Source organism: Mytilus trossulus, chromosome 4 (genome assembly GCF_036588685.1).
Source record: "Mytilus trossulus isolate FHL-02 chromosome 4, PNRI_Mtr1.1.1.hap1, whole genome shotgun sequence".
Taxonomy (NCBI): domain Eukaryota; kingdom Metazoa; phylum Mollusca; class Bivalvia; order Mytilida; family Mytilidae; genus Mytilus; species Mytilus trossulus.
This window is the reverse complement of record NC_086376.1, coordinates 87848307-87867365: the sequence shown is the minus strand read 5'-3', so window position 1 is coordinate 87867365 and position 19059 is coordinate 87848307. Positions and strand designations below refer to the sequence as shown.

The 19059-nt window shown below is 31.5% G+C and overlaps 1 protein-coding gene across 2 annotated transcripts in view; it reads right to left on the bottom strand.

Annotated features, from left to right (window-relative positions):
- Positions 1-19059, bottom strand: part of LOC134716236 (synaptic vesicular amine transporter-like) — a 38961-nt gene that overhangs the window by 10292 nt on the left and 9610 nt on the right. Inside the window, exons 1-5 of one of the 2 annotated variants that reach the window (XM_063579110.1) lie at positions 10952-11058; positions 6863-7022; positions 4656-4995; positions 4250-4308; positions 270-353 (exon numbers count right to left, since the gene is read on the bottom strand). In XM_063579110.1, the coding sequence (XP_063435180.1) occupies positions 270-353; positions 4250-4308; positions 4656-4995; positions 6863-6995 (616 nt within the window). In that variant the 5' untranslated portion in view covers positions 6996-7022; positions 10952-11058. Of the gene's footprint in view, positions 1-269; positions 354-4249; positions 4309-4655; positions 4996-6862; positions 7023-10951; positions 11059-19059 lie in introns of those variants that run through there. The other variant, XM_063579109.1, reaches the window with a different exon arrangement.

Genomic DNA, 19059 nt, shown 5'->3' with positions numbered 1-19059 from the left:
AGTATACACTTACAGAAGTAAAGGAAAGATACAATGTATAAACCAAACGGTCTTCAGCAATAGACAGGCGTCTTTACGGCATGAGCAGGTATCTCTTGTGGAGAGTTGTTTCATAGGCAATACTAATACACTTTCTTTTTTATGTGTCAAGTATAAATCGTTCTCTAGAAATTGTATAAGTATTATACATGTAGGTATATCATGCTGCAAGATTAAATGCTAAACTTAGTGTTGCAAATACAATAAATAAAAAATACAAGACAAATTACCTGCTACACTTGAACAAGAAGAACCTATTCCTTGGACGGCTCTGGCTATAAATAAAATAGTATAATTCTCCCCAAATGCAAATACTGAAAAAGAAATAATAATTTAGATCAGCATTATAAACATTTTATAAACTACAGTGTTATTTTTGTTACGTTTTATTTACTCTACTGTATAATTTTTCAAATATTCGTCTTTGTGCTTTTCATATTGTTTTGGTCGTATGATTCTTGACATGACTCGGTCGTTATGCATCAAACTATCTTATTTTTAAGGCGTTTAAGCATATCAATATCGTTAAGTGTACAACCATTGTTTAGTCTATTTTAACATTTTTTAAGTGATGGTATTTTTGCTTGCCATATTTTTTTTTTATTCCTTATGCTTGCTTGTTGTTTCTGTCAGTATTCAAGTTTAGCTGAAACTGTCAAAAATGCTTTGCCTTAAATCGTCCGACGTTTATTGGATAAAAGCTCTTCATCTTTTATATAAGCTTTGGATTTCAAATATTTTGGCCACGAGCATCACCGAAAAGACATGTATTGTCGAAATGCGCATCTGGTGCAAGAAAATTGGTACCGTTAATTTTATTACTACCACTGGGTCGATGCCTCTGCTGGTGGACTATTAGTCCCCGAGGGTATCACCAGCCCAGTAGCCAGTACTTTGGTACTGGCATGAAAATACGGATTGTTTGTGTTACTAAAATTTGCTGTTACAGTGTATTAGAAATTCTTATAAATTAAGGAATGTATCTCCCTCATGCAAAGCTCTGATTCCTTTCACGGATTTGGCTATACTTTTTGGACCTTTTGGATAAAAGCTCTTCATCTTTTATATAAGCTTTGGATTTCAAATATTTTGGCCACGAGCATCACTGAAGAGACATGTATTGTCGAAATGCGCATCTGGTGCAAGAAAATTGGTACCGTTAATTTTATTACTACCACTGGGTCGATGCCTCTGCTGGTGGACTATTAGTCCCCGAGGGTATCACCAGCCTAGTAGCCAGTACTTCGGTACTGGCATGAAAATACGGATTTTTTGTGTTATTAAAATTTGCTGTTACAATATATTAGAAATTCTTATAAATTAAGGAATGTATCTCCCTCATGCAAAGCTCTGATTCCTTTCACGAATTTGGCTATACTTTTGGGACCTTTTGGATAATAGCTCTTCATCTTTTATATAAGCTTTGGATTTCAAATAGTTTGGCCACGAGCATCACTGAAGAGACGTGTATTGTCGAAATGCGCATCTGGTGCAAGAAAATAAGTACCGTTAATTTTACTATTACAGTTCAACATTTTCATTCCAATGTTTGAAATTACATGTCTCCGTAAAGCTATAAATATAGCTGCATCTTATATCAGAATGTAAAGTACCAAATTTGTATTCAATATCTCGAATTTAACTTATTTCTAAGGTAATGTAATAGAATTCTATAATATATTCCAGTCCAGTCAAACAAATTGAGTGCCCTTCACGTCCGTAATTTCCTACCAAGTTAGCTAACACTTATATGCCACGCTTTTGTCTTAATATAAAAATAAGGATATGTGGTATGATTGCCAAGGAGGAAACTCTCCACAACAGACAAAATCACACAGAAATCAGTAAAAACTATAGGTCATCGTACGGCCGTAGCTTAACATTGTTTCTTTAGTTTATAGATTGAGATCGCCGAGTAATATAGATTCTTACATTGGTACCAGTGGATTATCGGATTTATCCAATAGAGATCGTTAAATTATCAATTTTAAAGTCCGAGCCGCCTCGGCGAGGACTTTAAAATTTATAATTTAACTATCGAGATTGGATAAATCCGATAATCCACAAGTAACTATGTAAGAATCTGTTTCTCTAATGATTAAAAACATTTACTTGTTTTGTTAATCGAAAAACCCCTTCGGGTGCCTTTCACATTGGACGAAGTTGTCAATTTCATTAACACCTGTTATAGCATATTTTGAATCATCAAGATAGCTAAAAAGGTCATGACCCTTAAAATCATCCAATGATCTGTTGACATCACAGTTAACCACACGTTGATTAAATTTTTGTATACAATGGGTTCGGAAAGGGATAAATTTCCATAGAATTAGAGAAACTTATATAGCAGTATTTATTAGTTTCCTTTAACAGGCACAATTTAAAATGTGTTCTACATCGAACACAAAAAATAAAAAGTAAAGTATTGTTTTGTCGATATCTGCGTTTCTCAGTGAACAAATGTGACGTGGTCGTCATATATCGAAAGCTTACGGTGCTTCATGTAAGGCCCATTTTAACCTTATAATAAATTGATGTAAGAATTTGCATCTGAAGGCCTCGATGTTACTATTATAACATTAACGGTATTAAATTTACTGCATCGTATGAGCTTTTCGACAATAAATGTCTTTAGTGAAGATAGAGACCAACAATATCGATGAGGAACAGCAGCAACAGTGCCGTTCAATTGCTCATCTTTTCATATTGAGTCCTATGGAACGCCATGACTGTCTCCTGATTTTGGTTGTTTAATATGTTCGGTGCTTTATGCCTTATGTTCAGTAACATCTATATTATGTTCAGAAATTTTCATATTATGTTCAGTAGTTTTGACATACTGTTCAGTAGTTTTGACATAATGTTCAGTAATTTTCATATAATGTTTAGTAGTTTTGACATTATGTTCAGTAATTTTCATATTATGTTCAGTAATTTTCATATTATGTTTAGTAGTTTTGACATTATGTTCACTAATTTTCATATTATGTTCAGTAGTTTTGACATACTGTTCAGTCATTTTTATATTATGTTTAGTAGTTTTGACATTATGTTCGGAGCATTGGTTATTATGTTCAGTAGCCCAGTTTCAATATTATATGCAGTGGTATTTAAATTATGTTCGGTACTTCTGACGTTATATTCAGTGCATTTTTCATTATGTTCAGTACTTTCGACATTATATTCAGTAGATTCAATATTATTTGCAGTGCGTTGTGATTATTTTTGTCATGTATTTATAAACGATATCCGTTCTGTTAGGTTGTGTAAGATTACATCTTGTATACACATATTTCAGATAAGAAGAGTCATTGAACTTGATTTATAATTCTTCAAGATATCCTCTACGAGCAATAACGCCTGGTTTCCCTTAAATTTGCTATCTTAATTAGCATCCATTATTCATGAGAATACTTTAGATGTAATTTTTTATTCGTCATAGTCGCGAGCATCACCATTAAGTTACTATATTCTCGTTGGTTCTTATATTCAGTAGCATGGTTTTCTATTATTGCTTTTCGATGATGTTAAAAAAATATCAAGGATCATAAGCTTAAATGGGCATAAATATATTTTGCAGACTGAATGTCTTTCCCTAATGTTTTAATTAATTTCATACTATAGCTTAGAGATTACTGTAACCCTCAAATTTAAGAAAATTGGCGGAAAACAGTAAATTATAGCAATTTTTTTTGGAACTGGTGTTATCTTTATTTAAAGACCAAAGTTTTTGAATGCTAATCATTAAATAATACTGCTAGTAAAAAGAAAAATAACAAAATAAAAACGAACTCAAAGCAAAATTCAAAACGGAAAGTATCAAAATGCAAAGTTCAAAAACATCAAACGAATGGAAAACAACTGTCAAATTCCCGACTTGTTACAGGCATTTTCTCATCTGCCTTCAATAGTACGCAGTCAAAGTTTGCATTGTGTTGTTGTTATCGCAAAAAAAATTGCGATTGGGTCCCAGATTTGAATAATGTTTCTGATCCTGGACATTTATATTCATATTTTAAAATCATCATTAACACTTGAAACATGAGGGTATAATTTTGTTCTGTTTGACGTGATGTAATAGAATTGAAACTCTGGGCTCAATTGATACGTATGCCTTTCTAGATAAGCAACTGTTACCATGTAAACGAGTGATATGACAAGCGTGCTCACACAAAGAAAATACTGAATTTCATACATTTTATGTACTTACTTATGGTAGATACAAACATAACAAAGAAACCAGTAAAAAGTGGAATAGTGTAACCAATTCTGAAAAAAAAGCATTCATTACTGTAAGTTCATAAGCAACAAATTATGCCATATATCATTTTATAGCTAATACAATCTGGCAGTTTAGTTACTGCAAAATCATTAGGTGTGTAATTTAATGACAACTTATTATAAAAAAATATTATTACTTTTCCATTAAAACAGTATAAAATCTACACTTGATTATGAATTATGTTGGTATTTTCTAAACATAATGTCCTTTTAATGTGCATATTTAAAAACATTGATAAAGCTCTGACAGCAAAATTACAAAAATGGCAATTACAATTTACCAAATTATTGATCAACCTAACCAATCAGATTAATTGCATAAATATTAAATATACCTGTTCGTTAAAGGTCCTATAAACGGATTTGTAATCAACTGTACAATTGCCTTCGATGCAAACATTAGGCCGACTTTGACGTTCTCGTTTGCTAGTTCCGCTTTACGAATTGTTGGAACTGTCATAGTCTCATAACTTGTCACATTTATTGGTGTAATTGTAATATTCTCACATATATACTCCGAAGCTGTGTAAGCATTGTAATTTTTTGTCACAGTTTGAAACATATTTAAAGATTTATTTGAACACATTTCAGTAATATTTTTTGTGTAATATGTAGTCACATTCTGAACTTCATATGGGTAATCTAATTTACGTAGAAAATTTGGCACAATTGGTACTGAAAAATAAAATATATATCTAAATATAAGCATAGAATATGTGATATAATTGCTAATAAGATAACACTTCATCAGAGACAAAATGACACAATCGGTTAAAACAATTTTAGGTTACAGAATGGCCCTCAACAATGAACATAATACATACATGTATTGCACAGTCAGCTATAAATAGCCTGGACATGACAAATGTAAAACAATTCAATCGAGAAAACTAACGGCTTTGGGACAGTCACATACATAATGTGGCGGTATTAAACATGTTTGTGAGCACCTAAATATCCGTTCTAACTTTGAACAGTGGTTTAATAGCACAACATATGAAGAAACTATAAAAATCAGTTGAATTGGCTTAAATCATAACATCAATTTAAAGCAGAAAAGCAAGTTACAAAAACACAGAAAAGATGTGGCTATGTACTTATACATCCTCACAACAATAAAAACAACCCTGATTGACAGATCTAAAAGTATTCTCAGTTACTGGTCTAGTTCAAAACCAAGAACAAAAAATACGAAAAAAGTATCGTTTTCTACATTATATCGTTCAAGCTTGTGAAAAAATATGTTTTCCAACTTAAAAGGTTAGACTTATCGATTATTTATTCATGTTTACGTGCCGTCGATGACCTTCATGCACAGATATGATAACACACATAGTAAGTAGTTATAGTCACGACAGTGCCACTAAAGAACCAAAGTGTATTGTAAACGGTTGAAACGAGAAGATCCAGGGGTTGAATCTAAAACAAAGAGTAGTAGATAGACACACACGACAACTCCATTCCTAAACAAAACAACAACAAAAAATACAAAGAAGGCAAACAAAATCAAATCAGTCATAGAACTGTTAATGTGTAAGAAACACTTCACATAATCATAAAGTGTCATGCTCAACTACTGGAAAATACATATATTTGCAGTAAAGGATTCGTGTTCATTAGTTTACTACTGGTTTATGTCCTTTCTATTGTATTAAAGTGTGTTTCAAATACTGTAGAACATAATGAAATTTTATTTAACAAATTATCGAGTGGCATTATTTCAAATGAACCTTGAAGGCTATTTGTCCAAAATGTCATTCGCCAAAAGTTCCATATTGGGTTAGAGGAATTGCGTAAAAAGCCTGTAAGCCGACTATACTGTATGTTCTTTCCATTGTTGAAGGCCGTTCGGTTGTCTATAATTGGTTTCATGTACTGCAACTGAACTCGGGTGGATATTTGCCTCATTGGCAATCATACAATATTTACCTATTTTTATAAATATACATGAACAGAAAGTTTAAAGGTGTTATTAACGTGACATGATGCGCTGAAATTCATCTTTTTGTCGTATGCTTAAAACACAAATTGTATCTTTAATAATACATTATGAAAATTGGAGTCAAAATAAAGTATCTTTATTATTGTACTTATAAATGCGATAATTTTCATTATCATTGAATGCTAGAGAATATACAGTTACTTCCGGTTGGGGAAAACCTACACTTTAGCTAATGTTGACTTACTGGCTGTTAAGCACTGCTAGTCAATTGGAGAAAACCTACACTTTAGCTAATGTTGACTTACTGTCTGTTAAGCACTGCTAGTTGGTTTGGGGAAACCACACTTTGGCTAATGTTGACTTACTGGCTGTTAAGCACTGCTATACATTACATTACTTTGGTAATAGTGATCGGAAATATGGGTTTGATGGAAAGCCCTTCTATATGTACTCGTACGTTTTAAATAATGCAGATATTTTATTAGTCAAATTGTTTAAAATATGAAAATATATCATATAAATATCTAACAATATTATATTTCAGTATAGAAAAATATTCATAACCATTCATATTCTTTCTACAATTGTGAAATTACTCACCTACAGTAGTCAGAAGCATATTATCTAAGAATAGAGCTATGAATACTATTACTAAAACTAATTTCCGAGACTGACGACATCTTGTTAGGCAGTCAGACATTTTGGCAGGCGATACAATGTCTTTGATAATCATGATTGTTCTATTTTCAGTCCTTTTGTCCTGAAAAGTACAAAACAAAATAATTATTTTATGTTACACCGTTTTTTGTTTATTTATTTGTGACTAATTCGTTGTGGGAACGATAAAATGGGAAAAGGTAAAATGTTGAAATAACCAAATTACCATTTTTATGTAGAAGACGGTGGATTAAACCTGATTTTAAGGCTAGCTAAACCTCTCACTTGTATGAAAGTCGCATAAAGTACCATTATATTTGCAACAATGTGTGAACAAAATTTCAGGGCTTTTTACAGCTGATTATGCAGTATAACATTTGCACATTTTTGAAGGTTGAATGACCTACAGATGTTTATTTCTGTGTCAGTGTGTCTCTTTGTTGGAATTGTTTCATTAGCAAATAAACCATCTTAATTCTTATTTTTATACCCATTTTCAGTAGAGAAGTTGCTGACCACTCTGGGACATGTTAGTGTTCTTCTGGTTCTTATTGACTATTGTATTGCTAAGTTTTTAGCTTTTTCTTTGTAATGGTTTGTGGGCTGTCTTATTGTTTAATTTTGGCCATGGTATTGTATTTTGTTATTGCTTTTTTGTATGTTATTTTCATATGCATAATGCTTCATTGGCTCATAATACTTCATAATTTTGTCAGTTTATCGTGTTGACGTAAAATTATAGCTCCATGAATGTTTTATAAACTATTGGATTTTACTTTAACCATCTTAATTTATTATACTCTGTTGTTGACAGATGGAAACACATATTAGTAGTCTGCAATATTTCTTTGTTATTTCAAAAATGACGATAAACCAAGTTTTTTTCCCAAGTAAATGTTAGAAGCTACATATATTTAGTTGTCGCGTCGTTTGAACGATGAACATTTACTTAGAATACATCAAATACCAAAACCGCCATTTAATGAGATTAAGCTTGTTTGTTACGCTAGTATTGGCTCATAGAAAAGTATCTTAATATTCGCAAGCTAATTGACTTATTGATTAATCTTTTTAATGTAAATGTTTCCATATTGAATACAGAAGTCAAATAACGGCATGTTACATTAGTTTATTGATACAAGTATTTAATTCTCTGACGGTATTGACGCAGAAGGTCGCTTATGTCCATCCTACAAAACGCAATGAACAACCGGAAGTCACTTGAAGAGTTTGGGTGCAATATCGAGTTTGTACTCGGACACCCTCACATTTAGCAAATTGTTAATCGATGTTAATGACGATGGGAGACCATTGTATTGGAGATTGATCGCTTAAAGATCAAAGGAAATCTGTTTTACTCAAAAACATCAAGGATTTCTTGCTTCAAATTATTATTTTTGTCGCTGACGTAATTATAAATTAAACAATTTAGAGATTACTCAAAAAAGGTTGGACATTCTTGTCATTATTTTGTTCTCTCACTCCAATGAAACTAGAAATTTATCTTTATTTGTGAAAGAAGACAGAGGACCACAGAATGTCGGTATAGGAAAAATGACTAACATGGTCATTTAAGACGAGAGTCGAACGCACCTGTCCAGTGCAGAGCTCGAACTTACAACCTCAATGGTGACATGCTAGCGAAATAATTTTCGAACTGCTTAGATCACTCAGCCACCATGGCCCAAAATATTCAACAACATCATTTGCCGAACTAAGTTGGTTTAATAATCATCACATCTTTATGCGTTCATAGTACACTGTATTTGGAAACGAATACATTGAAGTTGAAGTTTTGTTCATGCATCAATATTATTAATCAGTGAATATGTCAAGATTTCATTGCAATATGTATGATAATACCAGATGAGACACAAATTAACACTTTTAAGGAGATGTGATGTAAATGTCAATGGGAAATCAAGTTAGTGCAAAACAAAACAAGACATATAGACATCTTACTGAACGTTAATATAAACAATTACTGTTATGCATTCTATAGAATTGAATGCTGTTTTGTATAAAATATATACGAAATAAAAGCTGGTGAAACGCTTTTTGCAAAAAATGTGATGGTCACTTGCTTTCATTTCTTCAAATTGTCATCTGTTTTTAGGACACTTCCTTTCACGAAGACACATTTTTCAAGAACAACATTCATATAATATTTCAAGAAGTCTCGTCTATGAATATATTTGAAATTAATAGGCAGTATTTATGAGAGGCCAAACGGTATTTAAAAATCTACAATATAATTGAAAAAGAAACCAAATTACTATAACTGCACTATGACACGCGTATAGAACATCATTTTTAATAAAAACCTACATTTTTACTCCTTTATTCCATTTATTAACATTTTCTCTGGTCTGTTTTACGACAGTCGTTTGCTGGTTACAACACTTTCACTTATAGTTTTCCTAACAATATTTATCAGACCACAAATCGATAAATTAACATGTTAACTATCCAATATTTAACAGGAATATCCTCACATAAAGGATCAAATGACAAATAAATATATATTACTCGTAACTAATAGACAAAATTGAGAACACATATTTTCATTGAAAAATTGTAACCTTCTATCTAAGACCCATACTAATTTTTTTTTATTTTTTGAAATATTAGATTTCGTCTTCGTGATTCTTTTTTTTTTTTGGTTACTTTTGCTTGTTTACTTGTTTCTTTTATCTGGAATTTTGTATTCCGTTAAATGCCTTACTGATATAATAACATAATTTCAAATTGTCAACTTCACACGACTTAATATGGAATGCGTAGCATATTATATGGTTGTTGGTTTGATACTAAGGTTTACTAACATAAGGTCACACATAGCATATTCTAGTGGTTATATACTTTTTTAAATAAATCTACACAACGTTAAACAATAATCAATTTAGCACAGCAGTATAAAATGCACATTTTAGAAAAAAATCGTCTATATTAGCGGTTGCAACTGAGATGTCTTAAACTTGTAAAGAACTCAGTGCAGTGTTATCGCTTACAGGTTTTGCACAATGTTTAAATTGTTGCACTATTAAAGGTTTTTTATTTCCGGTAATAATGCAGGAGTAATTTTCTGTGATTTATGCATTTCACGATGCGTAAACAATTATTAAAAATACCTCTACTTTTAAATGATAGACGCTATTATATATGGAAGTAGACTATGCATGTTTAGATCACGTACATTCGGCTGTTCGATCGTGGCCCTTTAAAGTCCCCCCGTAGAGGTCAAGTTTTTCAGATATAAAAAAAAAGAAAAAAAAATTCAAAAAAGATTACGTAAACATGAATGATACTCTTACGACTCTTTAACTCGCAAGTTAAGGTGGTACCCAACACTTGCACTAAAATTAATTTGGCTCGTTTAATTTTCATAAAATTTTATCAAAGTACTTACTTTGACCCTTTAACAAAAATATGAAAATTTCAAAAATTTTGTACCAACCGTTTTGTCAGAAAAATTACACTGGTTATATAGCAGTTTGACAAACACCAATTTTGATCATTGAGAAGCTTAATATTCCCTTTACAACACAACGTCATTAAAACGTTTAGCTGATTTTAAAGAGTTATCTCCCTGTAGTGTTAGGTACCACCTTAAATAGTGTAGTGGTTACTGCATCGGACTACTAACACAAAGGTTCCTGGTTCGATTCCTGTTCCGGGTTGAAGGAACTGAATTTTGGCTATCCCTTGACACCATTTGCGAGTATGGTCTGGAAGTAGACTATGCATGTTTAGATCACGTAAACTGTGGTAACGATGGTTGTCCGTCAGAAGGGGATGATAAATGGCTGACCCGAGTTAAGAGAGAGAGCTATATTGCTTGCAAGTTAAAGAAACCCTTGTAGATTTCGAAAAAGAGCAGGCTAGTACCGCTACAAGGCAGCACTCGAACCCGCAAAGTGGAAAGAGATAAATAAAATGTGCAAAACTTGTTTCCTAATCCACTTTAAATAAATAAGTTTAAACTAACGTTTTAGGATAAATATAATAAAATGCAATCATAAGAAAACTTACCAGTTGGTATGATGGTATAATATCAATATGACGGATGCAATAACTTATGATCAGTTTCCGTATCAATATTCCTTTTTACACCTTTATTAACGTCATCTTATTAACAGTTTCTGACATATATATAAATTTCACCTGCTTTGTTTCTTGTGGGATAGCTTTACAAATATACTAACAGTTTTTACGATTCGTTGGTTGCGACAAGTAAAATCAATTAAAGTAAATTCCTCAGCAACTTACAATTTTATGCACACCGTTTCATGCTCAGATTGTTTTTATCATATATAGCTCTTTTTCTTCCACATAAACATACTGAGGCATTTTATGGAAATATGTTTGGAAAATAAGCATTCAGCGACAAAAATATTCATGAAAATGTAGCATTGAATATTTATATTTAAAGTTTAAAATTAGCATAAATGAGTGTTAAGCTTTGTCTAAATTTAATTTACTATAATTAAATATTCAACTGCTTTGAGATTGTCTTGTTCAATGATGTATTTCAATTAAAACTATTATAGATTAAGGCGATGTAGATGAAATCGTTGGCATTTTACATTTTCGTGAATTTTGTATGCATTTACATCTCGCTGAATTCGAATGTTTAAAAATAAAAAATAAATTGTTTTTTACTTCCAGAGTGAAACATGCCTTTAAAGTGCACGTAAATAGGGAACAAAACGCACGTTTCACTTCCATTTCTGGAAAACCACTCCATAGCATATGATTTTAAAAGCGACTGAATTTCAAATACCTGTTAATGTTTGACAATAAAAGTAAAGGCACATACATTAATAAGTGCAATAAAGAATGCAAACATTGTAAATTTCAAAATGTTTAATATATAACAGATCCGAAGGCATTGATTCTTACATTTTTTTTCTGTATTTTTATTTCCATTCATAAAATTCTTCAAAGTATCCGAAGATTATTTTCGTTAAATTTTAATAAGATTCAAACAGCTTTTTTATATTCTAAATTGTTTCAAAACAAAACAAAATATGTGAATGAGTAAGATTTTGAATGGCAAATTTTTTTTTTTTAACAATTATCATTTTAACGTTAACATTTATATGTTCTTTTAGAAACTGTTGTAAAGACATCCCCATACTAAGTTAACTTTTCCTTTTATGTCATGTTCAAATGCATTTTAGCAATAATGATACCATGAACGCTTTATAGGTTTACAAGTGCGTTCTGTAAACTTGGTTTCGGTCGACCAATCTGTTTACTATACCCAGACAGACACTCAGTTTGTATTGTTTTTACGGTCTAGGAATCATTTCATGACAAACAAAATGAGATCTTTACAGAATACTCGAAGTCATTACTATCAGCCATCAAATCAGAACACCAAAGCTTTCAATTGATTTTATTGGTTTTGTTTACAAATTTGTCCTGTCAATTTACACTAACAATAGAGATCTTGTTTGCCGCTGATTGTTACAACTATCAGTGATTTAATTCATTAAATCAACACATGAATAAATGACTGGTGAAAACAAAAACGGTCAAATATCTATAGTTTTTTTTATTTGTTTGAATAAAAGGAAATATGAGAAATTGCATAATAAAACTGTTATAAGCTGAATCGTGTTTGGTTGTAAATGGACATTGGTATACAATCTGTTTATATTAACACGAGCAAAATTTTATCTAATAACCTCATAAAAATGTAAATTTACATCATATATCGATATACTTTATAATAATAGCAGACTATTGTTTGTAACCCAGTTATTAACAACTCTGCATCAGATCAATTATTTCAATTAAAACGACACATATAAAAAAAAGAAGAAAATGAACAACCATCCAATCTTTGCGTAATTGATATGTATTGCTGTTTTATGTTTGTGTTCTTCGTGCAATAATAACTGCAAATATCTTCATGTTTACGGATTCTATACCGAAATTCTTTTGACCCGTGTTTTTTTATATGCAAGTTTTTTTATGGTTTAAGATAGGAGAAAATATAAAGGATGTCAAATATAATGATTGAACATTTTTTTAGTTTTGTATATGTAGGACTCGGAGGTGCGATGTGGACGCTGAAGAACGATGATCACGCTGTTCAAAGTGCGATAGTCTCCGCCGAAGTGCGATGGACCTTTCGCTGAAGTGCGATTGGGTTGCATTACGTTTGGACAAAATGTTGTTTTCAAATAAAATGTATTTTAATACTAATTTTTACTTCTCTTCAAGTATACATCACATAATTTCATGTGGAAAACTTAATAATAAAATCAAAATAAGGTATCAGCAATGTTTTCGTGATATCAAGTAGCTATAATTGTTTATTCCTGAGATGAAACACGCAATCTTAATAATTCTATTGTGCGTACATTGTATATACAGTATTCAGCTGCTGCAATTGATTAGGCAAAAATTAACCCGAATGGTCCAAACTTGGTGTACCTCTCAAATGCTGATGCTCAACAGAGACGCGTCTAATTCTCAAGGATTTTTTTTTACAGAAAAAGAATCACGTCTTACTATATATAAATAAAATAAAACCTTTTTAAGTTAAATGACTTTGCAGGAAGTTTGGTTCCTTAGTTTTGTAAGACAAACTTTTTTAAAATCAGTGCGAATTTATCGAAAGTGTCGTCATACTCCCACTAGAAGGATTTCACTCATAAAGACATTTCAAACCATCTTTTGTACTAATAAATCGTCAAATCCTTATATATAGATTATCAAATTTACACAGGATATTTTTTTCTTCTATTTCTACAAATGTCAACCAAAGTGCATTAGATTACTATAAATAATTTGTCAAATATCGTCTCCAGAATACTCTTATTTCCGCCTGACGACTTCCTTCAACAATTTGTTTAGAGATTATAAATATAAAAGGACAATGCAGCAGTAATGGTGTGATCAATGTGTTGACAGAAAACTCCAGTCTCTTAGAGATGTTCATTTCAGAAGAAGAGCAGGAGTGCTTGTTCGTAATGAATTAATTAATTACCGGAAGAGTAAATGACAACACCGTTCTCTATTGTCATTTATAAAATACACATGGATAAATAATTCAATCCTGTTTTGGAAGCAATTTGCTTCAAGATAAAGATGGTCTCTGTTTGATTAGAGATTATTTTCTCCAAGATCCCGCCAGCCAATATTCATGGATTGTGTTTTCGATTCAGAATAATGTCTTTATTATGGAAATTTTATTTCTCTACTGATTTTAAATCAAATCAGATAAATCAAACATTAGATAGAACGACTCGTGGCAAGTCAACTAGCAAATATACGATAGCGTCATCGACTCGTGGCAAGTCAACTAGCAAATATACGATAGCGTCATGTCAGCTGTTTTGTAAAATACATTTACAGTAAGGTGTCAAGACTATGTCACGATGACATAGACATTTTTATTTTCCAAATGTAAATTTACAAAAGGATTAGAGACAGCACAGATACCTATAGATCTAAAACTGTTTTTGCAGGGTTTTTTTCTTATTGAATCTTATAAAAAAAAAATAGGTTTTATATTTATATGTACCCCATATCTACCTTGATTCATACAATTTAAAAATGACCAGAATTTATTAACAAAGCCTAAAATGCAATTTCTTAAAAGATTTTGAAAAGTTAAACAAAACAAAACTGTTTTGTTCTTTAAAACCTCTGTACACACATGCATGTTGATAATTTTTATGCTGTTTTACATTCTGATAAATCTATATCGGGTAGAGGTGGCAAGAAGCTACGAACGTACAGATTGTTTAAATAAATTTTTGAACCGGAGAAATACTGCAAAATAGCTTTAACCTTCAGTTACAGAAGTGCTCAAGTATGCCAAATTTAGATGTGGTATTGCTGCCCTAAGGATTGAAACAAAGACATATGAAAATTTTGTTTTAGAAAACAGAGTGTGCCATATATGTGACGTTTTTATTGAAGATGAAGCGCATGGTTTTCGTGGGATTTTGTCTGAAGCTTGGTCCGTTTCCGTGTGTGTTACATTTTAGTGTTGTGTCGTTGTTCTCCTCTTATTTTAATGCATTTCCCTCGCGGTTTTAGTTTGTTACCCCGATTTTGTTTTTTGTCCATGGATTTATGAGTTTGAACAGTGGTATACCACTGTTGCCTTTAATTATTGACTGAGATGTCCTCTTTATGACGATTTTAGAAACCATTTATATTATGTTGCTTAAACTTTTAATGAAAATTTTGATTCTTTAGATGATAACCAAAAGTTAGTATTTTTATTCTCAGATGTAATTTTTGTATTTTTAATTCATTTCATTCATGTTTTATTTTATAATTTGTATTTGTTAAATAGTTATTATATTTGTATATATAGTGTCCCATAAAGCCAAGCTAAGCTGGATATTTGTCTTATTTTATTATTGTGCAATGACATTGCATAAAAATAAAATATTATAGAATCTGTAAAAAAAATCTGTAGACAAGTATGTGACACTTTAATAAAATAAATTAGTGTTATGTAAATGTGATACATTTGTGTGCCAAAACCATTTTATATATTGTAAATAGTATTTTAGTTCATATTGTTAAGTGTCTTATATCTATGCATTTTAATATTATATTATAATTCTGTTTAGAATGGCTCTCGTTTTATTTAGTGTTATTTTACAGTGTATAAAGGTTACTTGTATTTGTTGAGAGATGAGACTGTAATAAACATTGAATTGAATTTAATCGCATAGATACAAATAAAAAAAGTGGTTTAACAAAAAAAATCTGATTTTCTTTTAGTTTTCATATCTTAACTCATTTTCGCTTTCCCACAAACAAATTTTTATTAGGCAAAACAAAATATTTGTTTTTTCTACATTTTAGAACAAGTATGGAGGGTAGGTACGGATTCTTTATTCTATGTGCTTGTTTGCATTGAGTCTCTGGTGCAACATTATGGCTTTAACAGTGCTTAATGAAACATGACAAACAAAATCTTTAGAATAGACTTTTATTAAGAGTAAAAGGAAGGATAGGTAGGGTAACTGGAGCCACACTTATATTTTTATTTCGCCTAACACTGGCAATGGATAACGGAGCACAAGACCTTCACTTCAATATTGGGAAATCATAATGTTACCCCGCTCTACCAAAAGATATAATAGTTCAAACATAACAGTATTATATACTGAGCTTTCGAATTCTGTAACCATCAGTAAAGGACAAAACTATTTGTTTTATGTTTGTCTGCCATAACAAAAATGCTTCATCAAAAACTTCTTCCACACGCCGATCAGACTTCTGTTTAGTCATCTATCATGAGTTTGTTCATAGTTTTAATTTCCTGTGTTTGAAAAGGAGTGATTTTATTCTCAGTTATAAAAAAAAAACGCCCACTGTTTCTATGAGCTTCATATCGTTTCTTGCAACACGAACACTCTCTAAGCTAACATCGTAAAAAAATATATAGCTAAAGTGCTGATTAATCTGTTTTGTTTATTTGGAGTCCTATTTACACAGTTCTTCGAATTTAATAGATCTGATATTCCTTCAATAAAGAGTAATGATCTTGTAGTGGTTATTGCATTTCTGGTCTCTGGTTATTTTTCTAATGTTATTAATTTTTGGTATCTGCTATTCTCATTTTCTCTGCTCTGATTTAAATCATGCTCAATAAACAATTGGTTTGATTTACCACAAAGAAAGAAGTCGTTAGTTCACATCTAAATATCCCATACAAATAAACTTGGTATAATGTATTGTTAAAAGTTAAATGATAGTTACTGATTAACGGCTTTCTCAGATTGAGAAAAAAATCATGAATGAAAAGTTCGATTCTTATACAGCTGACGTCAATTGCAAACACGACAAAAGGCAAATAATAATTCTTTGTTGATCTAAATTCACATATCAGCACATACATGCATCAGACTCCTATCGATTAGCACAACAAAGCATCAGATCCCTATCGAAGTTCAGCTCATGGATCAGGTCAGAATGGACGTATAGCACATGTATCGGATCCCTATCGACTTCAGCACATGGATCAGGTCAGAATGGACGTATAGCACATGTATCAGATCCCTATCGACTTCAGCACATGGATCAGGTCAGAATGGACGTATAGCACATGTATCAGATCCCTATTGACTTGCAGCAAATGTATCAGACCCCTATTGACTTGCAGCAAATGTATCAGACCCCTATTGACTTGCAGCACACGTATCAGACTCTAAACGATTTACAGCAAATGTACCAGATCATTAACGACTTACAGCACATATATCAGATCCTTATCGATTTAAAGCACATGTATTTACCTTTCAATAGTCCAGTCTTTTCTTACATTTTAAACCAGATCTTCATGTTCCATCAAGTACGCTTACGAATCAAAAGTTTGAGAAGAGCATCAGTGAGCATTAAAACCAAAAATTGGCAACCAAAACGGCCGAAATCAATCTTCGATAAAGGAAGTCGCTACTTAAGTATAAGTAAAATTGTAAAATACTTTAACTGAAAATTCACAAATAAAATCATTCAATCAGGACCCAAGCTTTAAAGAATAAGCTGATGGTACCCAAAGAACTGAAAGTCCACCAGCAGCGGACCTGATAAAGTTTTTAAAAAATTATTATTCTTCAAATATAGTTTGGCTTGTTACGGTAAGGGAATAAAACCGTTAAATCAATATATAGATGTTAATTGCGACCCTGAGCTTCTTGTATCATTTTTTTTAAATACTAGTAGTTAGATTTGTGTAACAAACCATTGCAAGACAAATCACAATCTACAGGTAATCATGCAGTCATTATTTATTGTCTATACAATATGCATAGGTCTAATTTGTCCTGAGTCAAGAAAAGTAGTGAATAAATTTAATAGAGACTAATATATCAACCATCAACAACAAATTCCAGAAAATACTAAGCATGTATGGTGTTTGGATTAAAAGTAACCATTGACAAAGTCACTGGTGTAAGCCAAGAACATGAAGATATGACAGGCAAATTAGTGGTTTTAGTTTTGCAGAAATTAAAACAAAAATTACTTTATGAGTCCGATGTGCTTTTCTGCATTTCCCTTTACCAGGAGCGCTCAAAGACGAATATTTAAAGCCGAGGATGTATAACAATCGAAACAGTCGAAGAGATATCCAAAAGAAAACAGCTTTACATTTCAACAGTCAACACAACACCAAGTTTGTGAATTTTTTTTCACTCTAATCTACACAAATATCGATATAAGTATTCCAAAAGGATAAGCATAATTCTACCTTGCATTTTAAACTTGCCGTATCGCCCACTAGTCAAATTAATGCCGTTTATGAATTGCTAATTCGAAAGGATAAAAATCTGTTAAAAACGAGAACTACTAAAAGACACATGTCTGTGGTTCTAATTCTGGTGCATTTATAGTATTACGACAAAGTTGGCCTTTAATCTTCTATTTTTAAGAAATAATCCCTACTACAGAGAAATAGAAAAATTACCTTACTGTTCGAACATGTGTTCCAAATATATAAATCAGTGTGTGATGTTGTGTCTTGTTGGATAAAAATATACAGGAAACGGTTCGTATCAAAATCATTCAGATCGTTTTATACTTTGTTTGTATTATATGTGTATTAACTGGATTTTGATGATATAAAACATGAATGGAATATTCGTTTCGATCGGTTAAAGTAATGACGTCATTATAAACTTCATCAATGAAAAATTCAACATTATAGTCTATTAATGCTTTAAATATTTTTGCTTTAAATAGACTCAAACAAACTCGTGAAGCATACATACTATTAACTCTTGAAATCTAAGGTATTATTGAATATATTCAACAATAGTTAACCGAATTCCCCTGTATAGTTCATATGATCATAGATCGTTGTACGTATATATGTAATCCACTTGCATCCGTTGTTTTATTTTGTCATAAATTCAAAGCCTCTCCTTTGTCGATATAACAGAATTATACACAACTATCAAACAAGTGAGAGGTTAATCTAGCTATCAAACCCGGTGTAAAAAGTACTCCAGAAAATTCTAACCGAAAAGTCTAAGCATATGCCAAAATCAAGAACTCAAACACATCAAACAAATGGATTACAACTGTCACATTTCTAACTTAAAAAATGTCCTGTACCAAGTCAGGAACAATTATAGTTCGTTTCTGTGTGTGCTACA